We start from the raw sequence: 20,690 nt of genomic DNA, 5'->3' as shown, positions 1-20,690 counted from the left end.
AGGGCCACACGTTATATGATCACGGCAATGAAGGAGGCTTTGCATATCTCTGATACTGCAAGTACCACAAAAAGGGGTATTATGTGGGGTCTGAAAAAACTACCTGTAGTTTTTCCTGAATCGGAGGAATTGAATGACGTGTGTGATGAAGCGTGGGTTACCCCTGATAAAAAACTGCTAATTTCAAAGAAGTTATTGGCGTTATACCCTTTCCCGCCAGAGGTTAGGGCGCGCTGGGAAACACCCCCTAGGGTGGACAAGGCGCTCACACGTTTATCCAAACAAGTGGCGTTACCGTCTCCTGATACGGCCGCCCTCAAGGATCCAGCTGATAGGAGGCTGGAAAATACTCTAAAAAGTATATACACACATACTGGTGTTATACTGCGACCAGCAATCGCCTCAGCCTGGATGTGCAGTGCTGGGGTGGCTTGGTCGGATTCCCTGACTGAAAATATTGATACCCTGGATAGGGACAGTATTTTATTGACTATAGAGCAATTAAAGGATGCATTCCTTTATATGCGAGATGCACAGAGGGATATCTGCACTCTGGCATCAAGAGTAAGTGCGATGTCCATATCTGCCAGAAGAAGTCTATGGACACGACAGTGGTCAGGCGATGCGGATTCCAAACGGCATATGGAAGTATTGCCGTATAAAGGGGATGAATTATTTGGGGTCGGTCTATCGGATTTGGTAGCCACGGCAACAGCCGGGAAGTCCACCTTTTTACCTCAAGTCCCCTCCCAGCAGAAAAAGACGCAGTCTTTTCAGCCGCAGTCCTTTTCGTTCCTATAAGAACAAGCGAGCAAAAGGACATTCATATTTGCCCCAAGGCAAAGGAAAGGGTAAGAGACTGCAGCAAGCAGCCCCTTCCCAGGAGCAGAAGTCCTCCCCGGCTTCTGCAAAGGCCTCAGCATGACGCTGGGACCTTACAAGCGGACTCGGGCGGTGGGGGGTCGCCTCAAGAATTTCAGCGCACAGTGGGCTCACTCGCAGGTGGACCCCTGGATCCTGCAGGTAGTATCTCAGGGTTACAGGTTGGAATTCCAGAAGTCTCCCCCTCGCCGGTTCCTAAAATCTGCTTTGCCAACGTCTCCCTCAGACAGGGCGACGGTATTGGAAGCCATTCACAAGCTGTATTCTCAGCAGGTGATAATCAAGGTACCCCTTCTACAACAGGGAAAGGGGTATTACTCCACGCTATTTGTGGTACCGAAGCCGGACGGCTCGGTAAGACCTATTCTAAATCTGAAATCTCTGAACCTGTACATACAAAAATTCAAGTTCAAGATGGAGTCACTCAGAGCAGTGATAGCGAATCTGGAAGAAGGGGATTTTATGGTGTCCTTGGACATCAAGGATGCTTACCTTCATGTCCCAATTTGCCCTTCACACCAAGGGTACCTCAGGTTCGTGGTACAAAACTGTCATCAGTTTCAGACGCTGCCGTTTGGATTGTCCACGGCACCCAGGGTCTTTACCAAGGTAATGGCCGAAATGATGATCCTTCTTCGAAGTGAAGGCGTATTAATTATCCCTTACTTGGACGATCTCCTGATAAGGGCAAGATCCAGAGAACAGCTGGAGGTCGGAGTAGCACTAACTCAAGTAGTGCTCCAACAGCACGGGTGGATTCTGAATTTTCCAAAATCCCAACTGATCCCGACGACCCGTCTGCTGTTCCCAGGGATGATTCTGGACACTGTTCAGAAAAAGGTATTTCTTCCGGAGGAGAAAGCCAGGGAGTTATCCGAACTCGTCAGGAACCTCCTAAAACCAGGGACAGTGTCTGTGCATCAATGCACAAGAGTCCTGGGAAAAATGGTGGCTTCTTACGAAGCGATTCCATTCGGCAGATTCCATGCACGAATTTTTCAGTGGGATCTGCTAGACAAATGGTCCGGATCGCATCTGCAGATGCATCAGCGGATAAAATTGTCGACAAGGACAAGGGTCTCTCTGCTATGGTGGTTGCAGAGTGCTCATCTGTTAGAGGGCCGCAGATTCGGCATACAGAACTGGGTCCTAGTGACCACGGATGCCAGCCTGAGAGGCTGGGGAGCGGTCACACAAGGAAGAAACTTCCAGGGCGTGTGGTCAAGCCTGGAAACGTCTCTTCACATAAATATACTGGAACTAAGAGCAATCTACAATGCTCTAAGCCTGGCAAAACCTCTGCTTCAGGGTCAGCCGGTGTTGATCCAGTCGGACAACATCACGACAGTCGCCCACGTAAACAGACAGGGCGGCACAAGAAGCAGGAGGGCAATGGCAGAAGCTGCAAGGATTCTTCGCTGGGCGGAAAATCATGTGATAGCACTGTCAGCAGTGGTCATCCCGGGAGTGGACAACTGGGAAGCAGACTTCCTCAGCAGACACGATCTTCACCCGGGAGAGTGGGGACTTCATCCAGAAGTCTTCCACATGATGGCGTCCCGCCTCAACAAAAAACTGGACAGGTATTGCGCCAGGTCAAGAGACCCTCAGGCAATAGCTGTGGACGCTCTGGTAACACCATGGGTGTACCAGTCAGTGTATGTGTTCCCTCCTCTGCCTCTCATACCCAAGGTACTGAGAATTATACGGCAAAGGGGAGTAAGAACGATACTAGTGGCTCCGGACTGGCCAAGAAGGACTTGGTACCCGGAACTTCAGGAGATGCTCACGGAAGATCCGTGGCCTCTACCTCTAAGAAGGGATCTGCTTCAGCAGGGACCGTGTCTATTCCAAGACTTACCGCGGCTGTGTTTGACGGCATGGCGGTTGACCGCCGGATCCTAAGGGAAAAAGGCATTCCGGAAGAGGTCATCCCTACCCTGGTCAAAGCCAGGAAGGAGGTGACTGCACAACATTATCACCGCATTTGGAGAAAATATGTTGCATGGTGTGAGGCCAGGAAGGCCCCGACAGAGTACTACATATACAGCCCCCGGTTGTGCCCCCAGTGGCACCGTGGGATCTCAATGTAGTTTTGGATTTTCTCAAATCCCATTGGTTTGAGCCACTCAAATCGGTAGATTTGAAATATCTAACATGGAAAGTAACCATGCTACTGGCCCTGGCTTCAGCCAGGAGAGTGTCGGAATTGGCGGCTTTATCGTATAAAAGCCCATATCTGATTTTCCATTCGGACAGGGCAGAATTGAGGACGCGTCCTCATTTTCTGCCTAAGGTAGTATCAGCGTTTCACCTGAACCAGCCTATTGTGGTGCCTGCGGCTACTAGCGATTTGGAGGATTCCAAGTTGCTGGACGTTGTCAGAGCATTGAAAATATATATTTCAAGGACGGCTGGAGTCAGAAAATCTGACTCGCTGTTTATACTGTATGCACCCAACAAGCTGGGTGCTCCTGCTTCTAAGCAGACGATTGCTCGTTGGATTTGTAGCACAATTCAACTGGCACATTCTGTGGCAGGCCTGCCACAGCCTAAATCTGTCAATGCCCACTCCACAAGGAAGGTGGGCTCATCTTGGGCGGCTGCCCGAGGGGTCTCGGCATTACAACTCTGCCGAGCAGCTACGTGGTCAGGGGAGAACACGTTTGTAAAATTCTACAAATTTGATACCCTGGCTAAGGAGGACCTGGAGTTCTCTCATTCGGTGCTGCAGAGTCATCCGCACTCTCCCACCCGTTTGGGAGCTTTGGTATAATCCCCATGGTCCTGACGGAGTCCCCAGCATCCACTAGGACGTCAGAGAAAATAAGAATTTACTCACCGGTAATTCTATTTCTCGTAGTCCGTAGTGGATGCTGGGCGCCCATCCCAAGTGCGGATTGTCTGCAATACTTGTACATAGTTATTGTTACAAAAAAATCGGGTTGTTTATTGTTGTGAGCCATCTTTTCAGAGGCTCCTACGTTATCATACTGTTAACTGGGTTCAGATCACAAGTTGTACGGTGTGATTGGTGTGGCTGGTATGAGTCTTACCCGGGATTCAAAATCCTTCCTTATTGTGTACGCTCGTCCGGGCACAGTATCCTAACTGAGGCTTGGAGGAGGGTCATAGGGGGAGGAGCCAGTACACACCACCTAGTGGTCAAACTTTTAAATTTTGTGCCCTGTCTCCTGCGGAGCCGCTATTCCCCATGGTCCTGACGGAGTCCCCAGCATCCACTACGGACTACGAGAAATAGAATTACCGGTGAGTAAATTCTTATTTTCCAGGACAGCTGGAGTCAGAAAAACTGACTCACTATTTATCCTGCATGCACCCAACAAGCTGGGTGCTCCTGCTTCAAAGCAGACTATTGCTCGCTGGATCTGTAGCACGATTCAACTTGCACATTCTGCGGCTGGACTGCCGCATCCTAAATCAGTAAAAGCCCATTCCACGAGGAAGGTGGGCTCTTCTTGGGCGGCTGCCCGAGGGGTCCCGGCTTTACAACTTTGCAGAGCTGCTACTTGGTCGGGTTCAACACATTTGCAAAATCTACAAGTTTGATACCTTGGCTGAGGAGGACCTTGAGTTTGCTCATTTGGTGCTGCAGAGTCATCCGCACTCTCCCGCCCGTTTGGGAGCTTTGGTATAATCACCATGGTCCTTACGGAGTACCCAGCATCCACTAGGACGTCAGAGAAAATAAGAATTTACTCACCGGTAATTCTATTTCTCGTAGTCCGTAGTGGATGCTGGGAGCCCGTCCCAAGTGCGGACTCTCTGCAATACGTGTATATAGTTATTGCTTAACTAAAGGGTTTTGTTATGAGCCATCTGTTAAGGAGGCTCATTTGTTGTTCATACTGTTAACTGGGTATAGTTATCACAAGTTGTACGGTGTGATTGGTGTGGCTGGTATGAGTCTTACCCTGGATTCCAAATCCTTTCCTAGTAATGTCAGCTCTTCCAGGCTCAGTTTCCCTAACTGAGGTCTGGAGGAGGGGCATAGAGGGAGGAGCCAGTGCACACCAGATAGTACCTAATCTTTCTTTTAGAGTGCCCAGTCTCCTGCGGAGCCCGTCTATTCCCCATGGTCCTTACGGAGTACCCAGCATCCACTACGGACTATGAGAAATAGAATTACCGGTGAGTAAATTCTTATTTTACCCCATTCTGAACACCTGGTTGACATACGTCAGGAATCCTGGGAAAATCCGGGGACAAAATTTACACCAAATAAGAGACTCGCTATCCTCTCTCTGCGAGGTATGTAAAAATTGGGAAACCCCTCCGCCTGTAGATTCTCATGTGGCGCGTATGGTTGTTTCCTCTGCTGTGCCAGTAACTGCCATCACCTCTCTGAAGGAACCAACGGATCGACGTGTGGAGGGCTGTTTTTAAAAGCGATTTATACCCTAACAGGGGCCGTGCATAGGCCAACAATTGCAGCGACTTGTGCTCCTGAAGCTGTTGAGGCGTAGGCTCAGGAACTTGAGGCGGAACTGCCTTCCAATGCGTCTGAGTATGCTCGACAATGTGTCTCGTATATTAGAACGGCTTCTCTGTACCTTAAGGAGGCGGCCTCCGATGCTGGGGTGCTCGCAGCCAAGGCTGCTACTACGTCCATCTTTGGCCAGACGTATCCTTTAGTTGAGATCCTGGTCGGTGGATATGGATTCCAAGAAAACCCTGGAGGTGCTTCCTTTCAAGGGAGAAACTCTTTGGAGAAGGCCTCAATAAGGTCGTGGCTGATCTGGCTACTGCTAAAACAGCTTGCCTACCTAGTACGCCTCCAACACAGAAGGCTAAGAGTACTTTCCCTCTGCCTTTTCGTCCTCCAGGAAAAGCAAAAGGTCAGGCGTACCCAAAGCAAGCTCGTGCTTCTGAAGCGTGCCTGGGCTGCCCGTCAGCCAGCTTCCAAGACTGACCAGCCTGCCGCATGATGGGGCGTGCCTCCCTCTGGGGGATCCCAAGGTGGGGAGTCGTCGCTCTAGGTTACGCTATACCCTTCAAGAATCGTCCCCCGCAGCGGTTTTGCCTGACAGATGTGCCTCTGGATCCGGCAAAAGCCTACTGAGTGCAATGTGTTTAACATTCCCTCCTGACCACAGGAGTGGTAGTACAGGTGCCTCTGGCTCAGAGAGGCAAGGGGTACTATTCACCACTGTTTCTAGTCCCGAAACCGAAGGGTCCTCGCGGCACATTCTCAATCTGAAGTCCTTGAACAAACATGTGCGGGTCTCCAAGTTTCGTATGGAAACTCAGCGCTTTATTGTTCTGGCCATGGAGCTTGGGGACTATATGGTCTCACTGGACATACAGGATGCCTACCTACATATACCTATTGCGTATATCTCAACAGTACCTGCGGTTTGTGGTGGGCAACCTTCATTACCAATTTCGGGCGTTACCGTTTGGTTTGACAACGGCTCCCCGAGTTTTCACCAAAGAATGGCGGTCATGACGGCTACATTCCGCCGTCAAGGGGTCAGGATCCTACCATACTTTTTGTTGATCCTGGCAAATTCCCCAGAGCTGCTCCTGTGTCATCTCGATTTGACGGTCCAGTGCATGAAAGCCCAAGGGTGGCTGTTCAACTGGAAGAAATACTCCATGGCTCCTGCTCGGAGCATGTTACACCTAGGAGCGTTATTGGACACTCGCAACCAGCTGTTTTCCCTGTCTCAGGAAAAAGTCCTGAAGCTTCAGGACAGGATTCGATGCTTCCTATCCCGTCCGCAAGTGTCGATACATTCGGCAATGCAAGTGCTGGGTGACATGGTGGAGTGTGCTCAGTTCCACTCTCGCCCTCTGCAGAAGTTATTTCTGACCAAGTGGGACGGTCTGCCTCACCGGATCAGATCTCGTATGATCTCATTGTCTCCAGAGGTCCACCTGACACTGAGCTGGTGGCTGCAGGACCAACAATTGAGCCGGGGCCATCTCTTCTGGATATCCGACTGGGTACTTCTGACGGATGCCAGGGTCGGTTGACCGAGGAAGAATCTCGACTCCTGATAAATATTCTGGAACTGCAGGCAGTGTTCAATGCGTCGACAATGGCCCAGCATCTGATACAGAACAGACCTATTCAAGTACAATCGGACAATGCCACCATGGTGGCGTACATCAATCATCAAGGCAGCACTCGAAGCCGCATGGCAATGAGGGAAGTATCACAAATTCTACAGTGGGCAGAATGTCATCTGCCGGCCATATCCGCAGTGTTCATTCCGGACGTACTGAACTGGGAAGCGGACTATCTCAGTCGTCAGGATGTACATGCAGCAGAGTGGAGCCTCCATCCGGAGTTGTTTCAACTTCTCGTTGACACGTGGGGCATTCCAGATGTGGATCTGATGGCATCTCTACACAATCACAAGGTTCCGGTCTTTGGAGCAAGGACAAGGGATCTTCAAGCTGCGTTCGTGGACGCTCTGGCAATTCCATGGAACTTTCAGCTGCCGTATGTGTTCCCTCCTGTGTCACTCCTGCCCAGAGTTATACGGACGTTCAAGCAAGAAGGAGGAAACCTGCTTCTGGTCACTCCAGCGTGGCCCAGACGGCACTGGTTCTCCGATCTACTGGGTCTCTCGTGGGATCGTCCCCTTCTACTTCCACAACTACCAGACCACCTCGTTCAGGGCCCTTGTGTTTACCAGGATTTGGCCCGTCTGGCCTTGACGGCATGGCTCTTGAAGCTTCCATCCTGAGGGCCAAGGCTTTTCTGAGGTGGTCATTCAAACTATGTTGAAGGCCCGTAAGCCGGCTTCTGCTCGGATCTACCATAGGGTCTGGAATGCATACTTTACTTGGTGTGCAGCTCACGTCTCAAACTGTTCAGCCAAGGTTGGATTCTGTCTGGCCTGGATCCCTGGGTGTTGCAGACAGTGTCCCAGAGATGCAAGCTGGAGTTTCAAGACGTTCCCCAATGCTGATTTTTCAAATCGACCTTGCCAGCTTCTCTTCCAGAAAGAGAAGCAGTAACAGCGGCAATCCAAAAATGTCAGGATCAGGTCCTAGTCCTGGTACCTTTGTTTCAACAGGGGGAGAGTTTTTATTCAAGCCTTTTTGTAGTTCCAAAGCCGGACGGCTCGGTCAGACCGATCCTAAACCTAAAGAATCTGAATCTCTACTTGAAACGTTTCAAGTTCACAATGGAATCACTGAGGGTAGTGATTTCAAGTCTGGAGGAGGGGGGACTACATGGTGTCTGTAGACGTAAAGGATGCTTACCAGCATGTTCCCATTTATCCTTTTCACCAGGCTCATCTGAGATTTGCGGTTCAGGATTGCCATTACCAATTCCAGACGTTGCCTTACGGTCTCTCCACGGCGCCGAGGGTTTTTCACCAAAGTGATGACGGAGATGATGGTCCTCCTGCGTCAAGAAGAGGTCAATATAATTCCTTATCTAGACGATCTCCTGATAAAGGCGAGATCCAGGGAGCGGTTGGTACAAAACCTCACGCTCTCCCTGTCCATACTCCAACAACACGGTTGGATCATAAATTTTCGGGATGATTCTGGACAGAGAAGTTCAGGAAAAGGCTCTGGCAATCCAGAAAATGGTAAAACTAGTTTTGAAATCATCACGAGTGTCGATCCATCAGTACAAATATGGTGGCGGCCAACGAGGCCGTACAGTTTGGCAGGTTCCATGCCAGTGTATTCCAGTGGGACCTGTTGGAAGAGTGGATCCCACCTGCACATGCACCGGAAGATAGTCCTGTCGTCGAAAGTCAGGATTTCACTCCTGTTGTGGCTCCACATGTCGCACCTACTAGAGGGAAGCAGGTTCAGGATTCAGGACTGGGTCCTGGTAACCACGGATGCAAGAGGAGCTGTCACTCAAGGGGAAAAGCTTCCAAGAAAAATGCTAAAGTCAGGAAGCCTGCCTTCACATGAACATGCTGGAATTGAGAGCCATTTACAACGGCCTTCAGCATGCGGTACATCTTCTTCAAGATCACCCCATGAGATCCAGTTGGACAGTATAACAGCGAGGTGGAATGAAAAGCAGAGCGGAAATGGCAGAGGTGACGAAGATCCTCCTCTGGGTAGAAAAACATGTAAGGGCTCTGTCTGCAATTTTCATTCCGGAAGTGGACAACTGGGAAGCAGACTTCCTCAGCAGACACTATCTCCATCCGGGAGAGTGGGACCTCCCACCAAGAAGTCTTCGCAGAGGTGACAAGTCTTTGGGGAGTTCCTCAAGCAGACATGGTGACTTCTTATCTCAACAAGAAGCTTCAGAAATATTGTTCCAGACCCTCAGGCAGTAATAGTAGATGCTCTGGTGACCCAGTGGCTATTCCGGTCTGTGTATGTATGCCTTCCACTGATCCCAAAACTTCTTGGGATCATAAGAACAACAAGGGTTCGGGCAATTTTCATTGCCCCAGACTGGCCGAGGAGAGCTTGGTGCCCAGATCTTCTTCAGGAGTTGCTCATTAAAAGATCCTGGGCCTCTTCCTCTTCGCAAGGACCTACTACGGTAGGTGCCGTGCGTGTACCTAGACTTGCCGCGGCTACGTTTGACGGCATAACTGTTGAGCGCCGGATCCTAGCCCAAAAGGATATTCCACACTCTTATTCAGGCCAGGAAAGGAGTAACATCTAAACCAGGCATTCACAACCACGGTCCTCAAGGCACACCAACAGTGCAGGTTTTAGTGATATCCAGGCTTCAGCACAGGTGACTTAATTAGTAGCTCATTTATTTTGATTCAACCATCTGTGCTGCAGCCTGGATATCACTAAAACCTGCACTGTTGGTGTGCCTTGAGGACCGTGGTTGGGAATGCCTGATCTAAACATTACCACCGTTTTGGAGAAAATATGTGTCTTAGTGTGAATCCAAGAAAGTATCAACGGAAGAGTTTCAGTTAAGGCGTTTTCTCCATTTCCTTGAGGGAATAGAGACTGAAGTTGGACTCCATTAAGGTCCAGATTTCAGCATTGGCAATTTTCTTTCTGAAACTATTAGCTTCCCTTCCGTAAGTTCAGTCTTGCGTGGAAGGCGTGTTGCGCGTCCGTCCTTCCTTTTGTGCCTCCAGTGGCACCATGGGATCGTAATGTGGTGTTGCAGTTCCTTCAATCGCGTGGGTTTGAACCTTTTAAGAAGGTGAAGTTGCTATTTTCACTTGCAAAGTGGCCATCTTGTTGGCCTTGACATCTGCAAGGCGGGTGTCCTGAGTTAGTGGCTTTGTCTCAAAAGAGCCCTTATTTGATCTTCCATGAAGATAAAACTGAATTGAGGACACGTCAGCGTTTTCTACCGAAGGTGGTTTCCTCTTTCTACAGGAACCGACCTATTGTGGCGCCTGTGGCTACTGACACCTTCGCGGAGTAAAAGTCTCTGGATGAGGTTGGAGGTTTGAAGGTTATGTCGCCTGCCCAGCTCAGATTAGGAAAACAGTGGCTCTGTTTGTCCTGTATGTCCCAACAAGGTTGGGTGTCCTGCTTCCAAGCAGACCATTGCGTGCTGGATCTGTGGTGAGGTTCAGCATGCTCATTTCCCGGCTGGATTGCCTTTACCGAAATCTGTGAAGGCCCGTTCTACTAGTGAGGTGGGCTCGTCCTGGACAGCTGCCCGGGGGATCTCGGCATTACAACTTTGCCGAACAGATGTTTGGTCGGGTTCAAACACCTTTACAATATTTTACAAGTTTGATACCCTGGCCGATGAGGACCTCATGTTTGCTCATTCGGTGCTGCAGAGTCATCCACACTCTCCCGCCCGTTCTATAGCTTTGGTATAACCCCATGGTTCTTGAAGTGACCCCCAGCATCCTCTAGGACGTATGAGAAAATAGTATTTTAATAATACCTACCGGTAAATGCTTTTCTCTTAGTCCGTAGAGGATGCTGGGCGCCCGTCCCAGTGCGTTCTGTATCTGCAGTTATTGATTGTGGTTGCACACAGGTTGTGTTTCGGTTTTTGTCAGCATATTGCTGCAAATTTCTTCATGCCGTTGGCTTGTGTTCTGTTGAATGCCACGTTCTGCGGCATGCTTGCGGTGTGAGCTGATGAGATGCTCACCGTGGTTTAACAATAAATCCTTTCCTCGAAATGTCCGTCTCCCTGGGCACAGTTCCTTAATCTGGAGTCTGGAGGAGGGGCATAGAGGGAGGAGCCAGGTCACACCCTTTAAGACTTTCAAAGTGCCCTGTCTCCTGCGGATCCCGTCTATACCCCATGGTTCTTGAAGTGACCCCAGCATCCTCTACGGACTAAGAAGGATTTACCGGTAGGTATTAAAATCCTATTTTCTATGAAGTGCAGTAATATTGGAGCAGCTTCTCCTCTTCTTCTTTTTTTTTTTTTTTTTTTTTTTCTCATGCAATACGTTTTAGTGTTTAAAACATTTTTATCTTTTTTTAGATCATTGAAGAAGCTAAGCGTTCTCTTCACGATGCACTGTGTGTCATTCGCAACTTGGTACGTGATAGTCGTATTGTCTATGGTGGTGGAGCTGCAGAAATATCCTGTGCCTTAGCAGTCAGTGAAGCTGCTGACAAGGTAATGAAGTGTTATTTTTCAGTTTTTTTTTTTATTTAGGAATAAAAATATTTGATTAAAACCATTGTACATACAGAGTACTAGCATTGAGAGATTACTTGTAACTTTTACCATATCCATTTTGTGTTATTTAGTTCTGACTCTTTAATTCATTTTTAATTTATGTAAACAATCTGAGAATTGTAGTAGTGCATTGTTTTTAGTTGGAATATCAAGAACATCTCGCGTTGGGATAGTCTGTTAGCCATATCTCCTACCCTTTCTCCCAATTGTAAATATTCAATGGCCTTAAGTTAGGTCATCGGGGTTGGAGTTGTGTTCATGTATGAAATGTTTGGAGTCTGCATGGGTGTCCACTTTATTTTTGATATTCCGGATTTGCGCCTGTATCCTCAATTTCTCTTACGTCCTAGAGGATGCTGGGGTCCACATTAGTACCATAGGGTATAGATGGGTCCACCAGTAGCCACTGGCACTCTAAGAGTTTGAGAGTGTGGGCTGGCTCCTCCCTCTATGCCTCTCCTACCAGACTCGGTTCAGAAAATGTGCCCGGAGGAGCCGGTCACAACTAGTGGAGCTCTACTGAGCTTTTCTGGTTAAAGTTAGTTTAGAATTTATTTTTTACAGGAGGCTGTTGGCAACCGATCTGTGTCTCTCTTGCCATTCTTGGGGGGGGGGGGGGGGGGTGCGCGTGTGTGTGTGGAGTGTTTGGTGGTCTCCTTTAGCCATGTCCAGGGACACGGTCATATGCTGCAGAGGGTTTATCCTCTAAGGATGATCCCATTCCATGTAATCAGGATAGCACTGGTTTAGCACAAATACCAGCAAGGGAACCAAAGAGGTTTTCTAATATCAATTCTTGGATTTCTCAGATTTCTGACAGGGTTGCAAGTAATGAATCTGCAACCCAGGTTTTAGAGCTCTATGACAGTATGGCCTGTTTCTGGTACCTCAGGACGCCCCGTTATATACCCCCATAAATGTGCGCTTGTGCATATTGCACAAGACGACACGGATACCGATTCTGACACTACAGATGGTGATGGGGATGTGTTGCGTGTAGTGATGGCTAACCTTGACACTCCAGTTGTTGAACTACACATCCCAGCATGCCCTGCTGCAGTTTTGCTATTTGGCCATGCTAAAACTGATGCAGAGCATGCAGGGATGTGTAGTTAAACAACATCTGGAGTGTCAAGGTTAGCAATCACTGGTTGCGGGGGTCCACATCTCTTGCAAAGGGGGTGCAATTGTTGCTAGAGGCTCAGGTATGTGTTAAATGTTAATGATACCACACCTGAGCAGGTTGAGGAGGCTTTTTTCACTGAAAATAAAAAGGCCTCGCTAACCAACCCTGCGTCAAAGGAATTGAATGCTATTTCTCATACGTCCTAGAGGATGCTTGGGACTCCGTAAGGACCATGGGGTATAGACTGGATCCGCAGGAGACATGGGCACATTATAAGACTTTGAATGGGTGTGAACTGGCTCCTCCCTCTATGCCCAGACTCCAGTTAGATTCTGTGTCCAGGATAGACTGGACACACACTAGGGGAGCTCTACTGAGTTTCTCTAAAAGACTTTGTTAGGTGTTTTATTTTCAGAGAGACCTGCTGGCTACAGGCTCTCTGCTTCGTGGGACTGAGGGACTTAGTACGCCTTGCTGCTTGTTCCCGGAGCCGCGCCGTCACCCCCCTCACAGAAGCCAGAAAAAAGAAGCCAGGTGAGTATGAGAAGAACAGAATACTTCAGTGACTGCAAAAGACTTCCGAGTCTCAGAGGTACTGCGCAGCGGTCGCGCTGCGCGCCATTGCTCCCACACATCAACGGCTCTACAAGGGTGCAGGGCACAGGGGGGGCGCCCTGGGCAGCAATATATACCTCCATTGAGTCTGGCTAAACATGTATACAGTGCATAGGCACTGTATACGGACCCCTGCCAGCATAGAAAGCTATATTAATAGCGGGGCTGAAGCGTGCCGAGAAGGGGTGGGGCTTAGTCCTTACAACATGATTCAGCGCCATTTTCCCCATGGTCCCCGCCAAAGCAATGTGTACAGTGCAAACGAGGGGGGGGCACAGTGTTTTAGTGCAATATAGAAGGACATATAGCACTATCTTAAATAATGGCCATGTAATCATTGTGTTGTGCATGTCTGTGTTCCCTGTCCGATAAACCCACTACAGCTTTTTAGTCCACGTGTCGACATGAGTGAGTGCTCTGTCGCAAACAGCTATGGGAATCCTTGTCGGCATCACCAATGCCTGTTGGTACTTGATTCAGTAGATGCAGTGTCAGCAGGTCGGTAGTTGTATGCTTTTCAAAAGTTAACACTGTATGGGAGACACAGTAGTATGTGGGTGACCCTGTCGGCACCAACTGTTATTACTGGGTGTAAATTAACATGCTGTAACTGCCTTATACATGTGTATATAGATATATTTCTCTATCGTCCTAGTGGATGCTGGGGTTCCTGAAAGGACCATGGGGAATAGCGGCTCTGCAGGAGACAGGGCACAAAAAGTAAAGCTTTTCCAGATCAGGTGGTGTGCACTGGCTCCTCCCCCTATGACCCTCCTCCAGACTCCAGTTAGATTTTTGTGCCCGGCCGAGAAGGGTGCAATCTAGGTGGCTCTCCTAAAGAGCTGCTTAGAAAAAGTTTAGCTTAGGTTTTTTATTTTACAGTGAGTCCTGCTGGCAACAGGATCACTGCAACGAGGGACTGAGGGGAGAAGAAGTGAACTCACCTGCGTGCAGGATGGATTGGCTTCTTGGCTACTGGACATCAGCTCCAGAGGGACGATCACAGGTACAGCCTGGATGGTCACCGGAGCCGCGCCGCCGGCCCCCTTGCAGATGCTGAAGTCAGAAGAGGTCCAGAATCGGCGGCTGAAGACTCCTGCAGTCTTCTAAAGGTAGCGCACAGCACTGCAGCTGTGCGCCATTTTCCTCTCAGCACACTTCACACGCAGTCACTGAGGGTGCAGGGCGCTGGGGGGGGGCGCCCTGGGAGGCAAATGTAACCTATATAAAGGCTAAAAATACCTCACATATAGCCCCCAGAGGCTATATGGAGATATTTAACCCCTGCCTGGATTCACTAAATAGCGGGAGACGAGCCCGCCGGAAAAGGGGTGGGGCCTATCTCCTCAGCACACGGCGCCATTTCCTCTCACAGCTCCGCTGGTCAGGACGGCTCCCAGGTCTCTCCCCTGCACTGCACTACAGAAACAGGGTAAAACAGAGAGGGGGGGCAAATTTATGGCGATATTTTGATATATATAAAGCAGCTATAAGGGAGCACTTATTATAAGGCTATCCCTGTTATATATAGCGCTTTTGGTGTGTGCTGGCAAACTCTCCCTCTGTCTCCCCAAAGGGCTAGTGGGTCCTGTCTTCGTTAGGAGCATTCCCTGTGTGTCTGCTGTGTCGGTACGTGTGTGTCGACATGTATGAGGACGATATTGGTGTGGAGGCGGAGCAATTGCCAAATATGAGGATGTCACCCCCTAGGGAGTCGACACCAGAATGGATGCCTTTATTTATGGAACTACGGGATAGTGTCAACACGCTAAAGCAGTCGTTTGACGACATGAGACGGCCGGACAATCAATTAGTGCCTGTCCAGGCGACTCAAACACCGTCAGGGGCTGTGAAACGCCCTTTGCCTCAGTCGGTCGACACAGACCCAGACACAGGCACGGACTCCAGTGGTGACGGTGACGAATCAACCGTATTTTCCAGTAGGGCCACACGTTATATGATTTTGGCAATGAAGGAGGCGTTACATTTAGCTGATACTACAGGTACCACTAAACAGGGTATTATGTGGGGTGTGAAAAAACTACCTATAGTTTTTCCTGAATCAGAAGAATTAAATGACGTGTGTAATGAAGCGTGGGTTGCCCCTGATAAAAAGCTGATAATTTCAAAGAAATTATTGGCATTATACCCTTTCCCGCCAGAGGTTAGGGAGCGCTGGGAAACACCTCCTAGGGTGGACAAGGCGCTAACACGCTTATCTAAACAAGTGGCGTTACCCTCTCCTGAGACGGCCGCACTTAAAGATCCATCAGATAGGAGGATGGAAAATATCCAAAAAAGTACATACACACATGCAGGTGTTATACTACGACCAGCTATAGCGACTGCCTGGATGTGCAGTGCTGGGGTAGTTTGGTCAGAGTCCCTGATTGAAAATATTGATACCCTGGACAGGGACAATATTTTACTGTCGTTAGAACAAATAAAGGATGCATTTCTTTATATGCGTGATGCACAGAGGGATATCTGCACACTGGCATCACGGGTAAGTGCTATGTCCATTTCGGCCAGAAGAGCTTTATGGACGCGACAGTGGACAGGCGATGCGGATTCAAAACGACATATGGAAGTTTTGCCGTATAAAGGGGAGGAGTTATTTGGAGTCGGTCTATCAGATTTGGTGGCCACGGCTACAGCCGGGAAATCCACCTTTCTACCTCAAGTCACTCCCCAACAGAAAAAGGCACCGACTTTTCAACCGCAGCCCTTTCGTTCCTTTAAAAATAAGAGAGCAAAGGGCTATTCATATCTGCCACGAGGCAGAGGTCGAGGGAAGAGACAGCAACAGGCAGCTCCTTCCCAGGAACAGAAGCCTTCCCCGGCTTCTACAAAAGCCTCAGCATGACGCTGGGGCTTCTCAAGCGGACTCGGGGACGGTGGGTGGTCGTCTCAAAAATTACAGCGCGCAGTGGGCTCACTCGCAGGTAGATCCCTGGATCCTGCAGATAATATCTCAGGGGTACAGGTTGGAATTAGAGACAGATCCACCTCGCCGTTTCCTGAAGTCTGCTTTACCAACGTCCCCCTCCGAAAGGGAGACTGTTTTGGAAGCCATTCACAAGCTGTACTCTCAGCAGGTGATAGTCAAGGTACCTCTTCTACAACAAGGGAAGGGGTATTATTCCACTCTTTTTGTGGTACCGAAGCCGGATGGCTCGGTAAGGCCTATTCTAAATCTGAAGTCCTTGAACCTGTACATAAAGAAGTTCAAGTTCAAGATGGAGTCACTCAGAGCAGTGATAGCGAACCTGGAAGAGGGGGACTTTATGGTATCCTTGGACATCAAGGATGCGTATCTCCACGTTCCAATTTACCCCTCACACCAGGGGTACCTCAGGTTCGTTGTACAAAACTGTCACTATCAGTTTCAGACGCTGCCGTTCGGATTGTCCACGGCACCTCGGGTCTTTACAAAGGTAATGGCCGAGATGATGATTCTTCTTCGAAGAAAAGGCATATTAATTATCCCATACTTGGACGATCTCCTAATAAGGGCAAGGTCCAGAGAACAGCTAGAGATGGGATTAGCACTGTCTCAAGAAGTGCTAAAACAGCACGGGTGGATTCTGAATATTCCAAAATCCCAGTTAATGCCGACAACTCGTCTGCTGTTCCTAGGGATGATTCTGGACACTGTTCAGAAAAAGGTTTTTCTCCCGGAGGAAAAAGCCAAGGAGTTATCCGAGCTTGTCAGGAACCTCCTAAAACCAGGAAAGGTGTCTGTACATCAATGCACAAGAGTCCTGGGAAAAATGGTGGCTTCTTACGAAGCAATTCCATTCGGCAGATTCCACGCAAGAATTTTCCAAAGGGATCTGTTGGACAAATGGTCAGGGTCGCATCTTCAGATGCACCTGCGGATAACCCTGTCTCCAAGGACAAGGGTGTCTCTTCTGTGGTGGTTGCAGAGTGCTCATCTATTGGAGGGCCGCAGATTCGGCATACAGGATTGGATCCTGGTGACCACGGACGCCAGCCTGAGAGGCTGGGGAGCAGTCACACAAGGAAGAAACTTCCAGGGAGTATGGACGAGCCTGGAAACGTCTCTTCACATAAACATTCTGGAACTAAGAGCAATATACAATGCTCTAAGCCAGGCAGAACCTCTGCTTCAGGGAAAACCGGTGTTGATCCAGTCGGACAACATCACGGCAGTCGCCCATGTGAACAGACAGGGCGGCACAAGAAGCAGGAGTGCAATGGCAGAAGCTGCAAGGATTCTTCGCTGGGCAGAGAATCATGTGATAGCACTGTCAGCAGTGTTCATCCCGGGAGTGGACAACTGGGAAGCAGACTTCCTCAGCAGACACGATCTTCACCCGGGAGAGTGGGGACTTCATCCAGAAGTCTTCCACTTGCTGGTAACCCGTTGGGAAAGACCAATGGTGGACATGATGGCGTCTCGCCTCAACAAAAAACTGGACAGGTATTGCGCCAGGTCAAGAGATCCGCAGGCAATAGCTGTGGACGCGCTGGTAACGCCTTGGGTGTACCAGTCGGTGTATGTGTTTCCTCCTCTGCCTCTCATACCAAAAGTATTGAGAATTATACGGCAAAGAGGCGTAAGGACGATACTAGTGGTTCCGGATTGGCCAAGAAGGACTTGGTACCCGGAACTTCAAGAGATGATCACGGAAGATCCGTGGCCTCTACCTCTAAGGAGGGACTTGCTTCAGCAGGGTCCCTGTCTGTTTCAAGACTTACCGCGGCTGCGTTTGACGGCATGGCGGTTGAACGCCGGATCCTAAAGGAAAAAGGCATGCCGGAAGAAGTCATTCCTACTTTGATTAAAGCAAGGAAGGAAGTAACCGTGCAACATTATCACCGAATTTGGCGAAAATATGTTGCGTGGTGCGAAGATCGGAGTGCTCCGACGGAGGAATTTCAACTGGGTCGATTCCTACATTTCCTGCAATCAGGATTGTCTATGGGTCTCAAATTGGGATCTATTAAGGTTCAAATTTCGGCCCTGTCGATTTTCTTTCAAAAAGAATTGGCTTCAGTCCCTGAAGTCCAGACCTTTGTTAAGGGAGTGCTACATATACAGCCTCCTGTGGTGCCTCCAGTGGCACCGTGGGATCTCAATGTGGTTTTGGACTTTGTAAAATCTCATTGGTTTGAACCACTAAAGAAGGTGGATTTGAAATATCTCACATGGAAAGTGACTATGCTTCTAGCCCTGGCTTCGGCCAGGAGAGTGTCAGAACTGGCAGCTTTATCTTACAAAAGCCCATATCTGATTTTCCATTCGGACAGGGCAGAACTGCGGACTCGTCCGCATTTTCTCCCTAAGGTGGTGTCAGCATTTCATCTGAACCAGCCTATTGTAGTGCCTGCGGCTACAAGTGACTTGGAGGACTCCAAGTTACTGGACGTTGTCAGAGCATTAAAAATATATATTGCAAGGACAGCTGGAGTCAGAAAATCTGACTCGTTGTTTATATTGTATGCACCCAACAAGATGGGTGCTCCTGCGTCTAAGCAGACGATTGCTCGTTGGATCTGTAGCACAATCCAACTTGCACATTCTGTGGCAGGCCTGCCACAGCCTAAATCTGTAAAGGCCCACTCCACAAGGAAGGTGGGCTCATCTTGGGCGGCTGCCCGAGGGGTCTCGGCATTACAACTTTGCCGAGCAGCTACGTGGTCAGGGGAGAACACGTTTGTAAAATTTTACAAATTTGATACTCTGGCTAAGGAGGACCTGGAGTTCTCTCATTCGGTGCTGCAGAGTCATCCGCACTCTCCCGCCCGTTTGGGAGCTTTGGTATAATCCCCATGGTCCTTTCAGGAACCCCAGCATCCACTAGGACGATAGAGAAAATAAGATTTTACTTACCGATAAATCTATTTCTCGGAGTCCGTAGTGGATGCTGGGCGCCCATCCCAAGTGCGGATTATCTGCAATAATTGTACATAGTTTTTGTTAACTAATTCGGGTTATTGTTGAAGGAAGCCATCTTTCAGAGGCTCCGCTGTTATCATACTGTTAACTGGGTTTAGATCACAAGTTGTACGGTGTGATTGGTGTGGCTGGTATGAGTCTTACCCGGGATTCAAAATCCTCCCTTATTGTGTACGCTCGTCCGGGCACAGTACCTAACTGGAGTCTGGAGGAGGGTCATAGGGGGAGGAGCCAGTGCACACCACCTGATCTGGAAAAGCTTTACTTTTTGTGCCCTGTCTCCTGCGGAGCCGCTATTCCCCATGGTCCTTTCAGGAACCCCAGCATCCACTACGGACTCCGAGAAATAGATTTATCGGTAAGTAAAATCTTATTTTATATGTATGGTACGGTTCCATGGGCCTGTAGCTCGAGAACAGACATGGTAGTATTTGTGGGGGAGTGATATTAAAATTATATATGTTAACTTCCCTCGAACCTCTCGGGGTCGCAAGAATGTTATCTTGCCTGGTTACTACTCCCTGCTGTCGACGAATAAGGTTTCCTGGTTAGATCCACAACTGGGGCGTTCAGTACATGGTCATACACATTCAGAACACATTAATGTCACTGGGGACCAGATGGTTCCGGACAATCCGCTTATATGTATTATATATGTATCATATATGTAAAAAAAAAAAAAAAAAGATAGATATAGATATATAGATAGATATATATAGATATATATATAGATATATATATATATATATATATATATATATATATATATACACTCTGCGCTCCGGCACTCTCGGCCTCCCCCATAGGGTGTACCTTGCTCCGGTGCCCTCCTCAGGGTAAGCGACCCTTATACATGCACAAATAGACAATAAGAGGCGGCACTCAGCAGACTTGTGATGCAAAATCAAAAAAGTGTAATAGGTACGGTCAACGTTTCGGGGACCACCTCCCCGTCTTCAGGACAAGTGTACAGTGATAGACAAACATATTTATAACAATGAACTTACCCCCCTGATCAGTTTCCCCGCCAGCGTCCTCCACGGCCGCGTCTCCCGCGCTCCCAGCCCGGCGTCCACAGCGCACCACCTGATCCAGACCATGTGATGCGGAAGTGACGTCACGGCACCTGGCCGGTCCGCGTTACCATGGTGACCCTGTATACAATAACATACAAGCACATACATAGGTTATCAGCCTGGGTCATATAGCGTTTCTCAGTGCATCAGGTCCTCTAGGGACAGTGCTCTATTCATAAAATATATTAAAAGATGATAAGTAAACATATACAGTGGCAACGTGACCCATATAATTCTTAAGATCCCAGACAGGGAATTACATACATATACATAAAAATGCATGACCAATCAAGGCTGATAGCCCCTATATCTCACTCATAATGACCTATAAAGAGAGGTAATAAAACGTGCATCCTAACAGTGCAGACTAAGTTAAAAAGTAAAGAATAAACGTACGCAATGTACGATTTCTGGCAGCCTAAGTTATTCATACCGGCTATCATCGACTTCACCTATATCAGGGTACTATAT

General features: G+C 48.7%; 1 protein-coding gene across 3 annotated transcripts in view; it reads left to right on the top strand.

The window, feature by feature from the left end:
- Positions 1-20,690, top strand: part of CCT5 (chaperonin containing TCP1 subunit 5) — a 187,837-nt gene that overhangs the window by 116,748 nt on the left and 50,399 nt on the right. For all 3 annotated transcript variants that reach the window (XM_063922762.1, XM_063922761.1, XM_063922760.1), the window contains exon 9: positions 11,276-11,413. In XM_063922762.1, the coding sequence (XP_063778832.1) occupies positions 11,276-11,413 (138 nt within the window). The remainder of the gene's footprint in view (positions 1-11,275; positions 11,414-20,690) is intronic.

This window comes from Pseudophryne corroboree, chromosome 5 (assembly GCF_028390025.1).
Source record: "Pseudophryne corroboree isolate aPseCor3 chromosome 5, aPseCor3.hap2, whole genome shotgun sequence".
Lineage (NCBI taxonomy): Eukaryota > Metazoa > Chordata > Amphibia > Anura > Myobatrachidae > Pseudophryne > Pseudophryne corroboree.
This window is presented reverse-complemented; position numbering and strand designations above follow the sequence as displayed.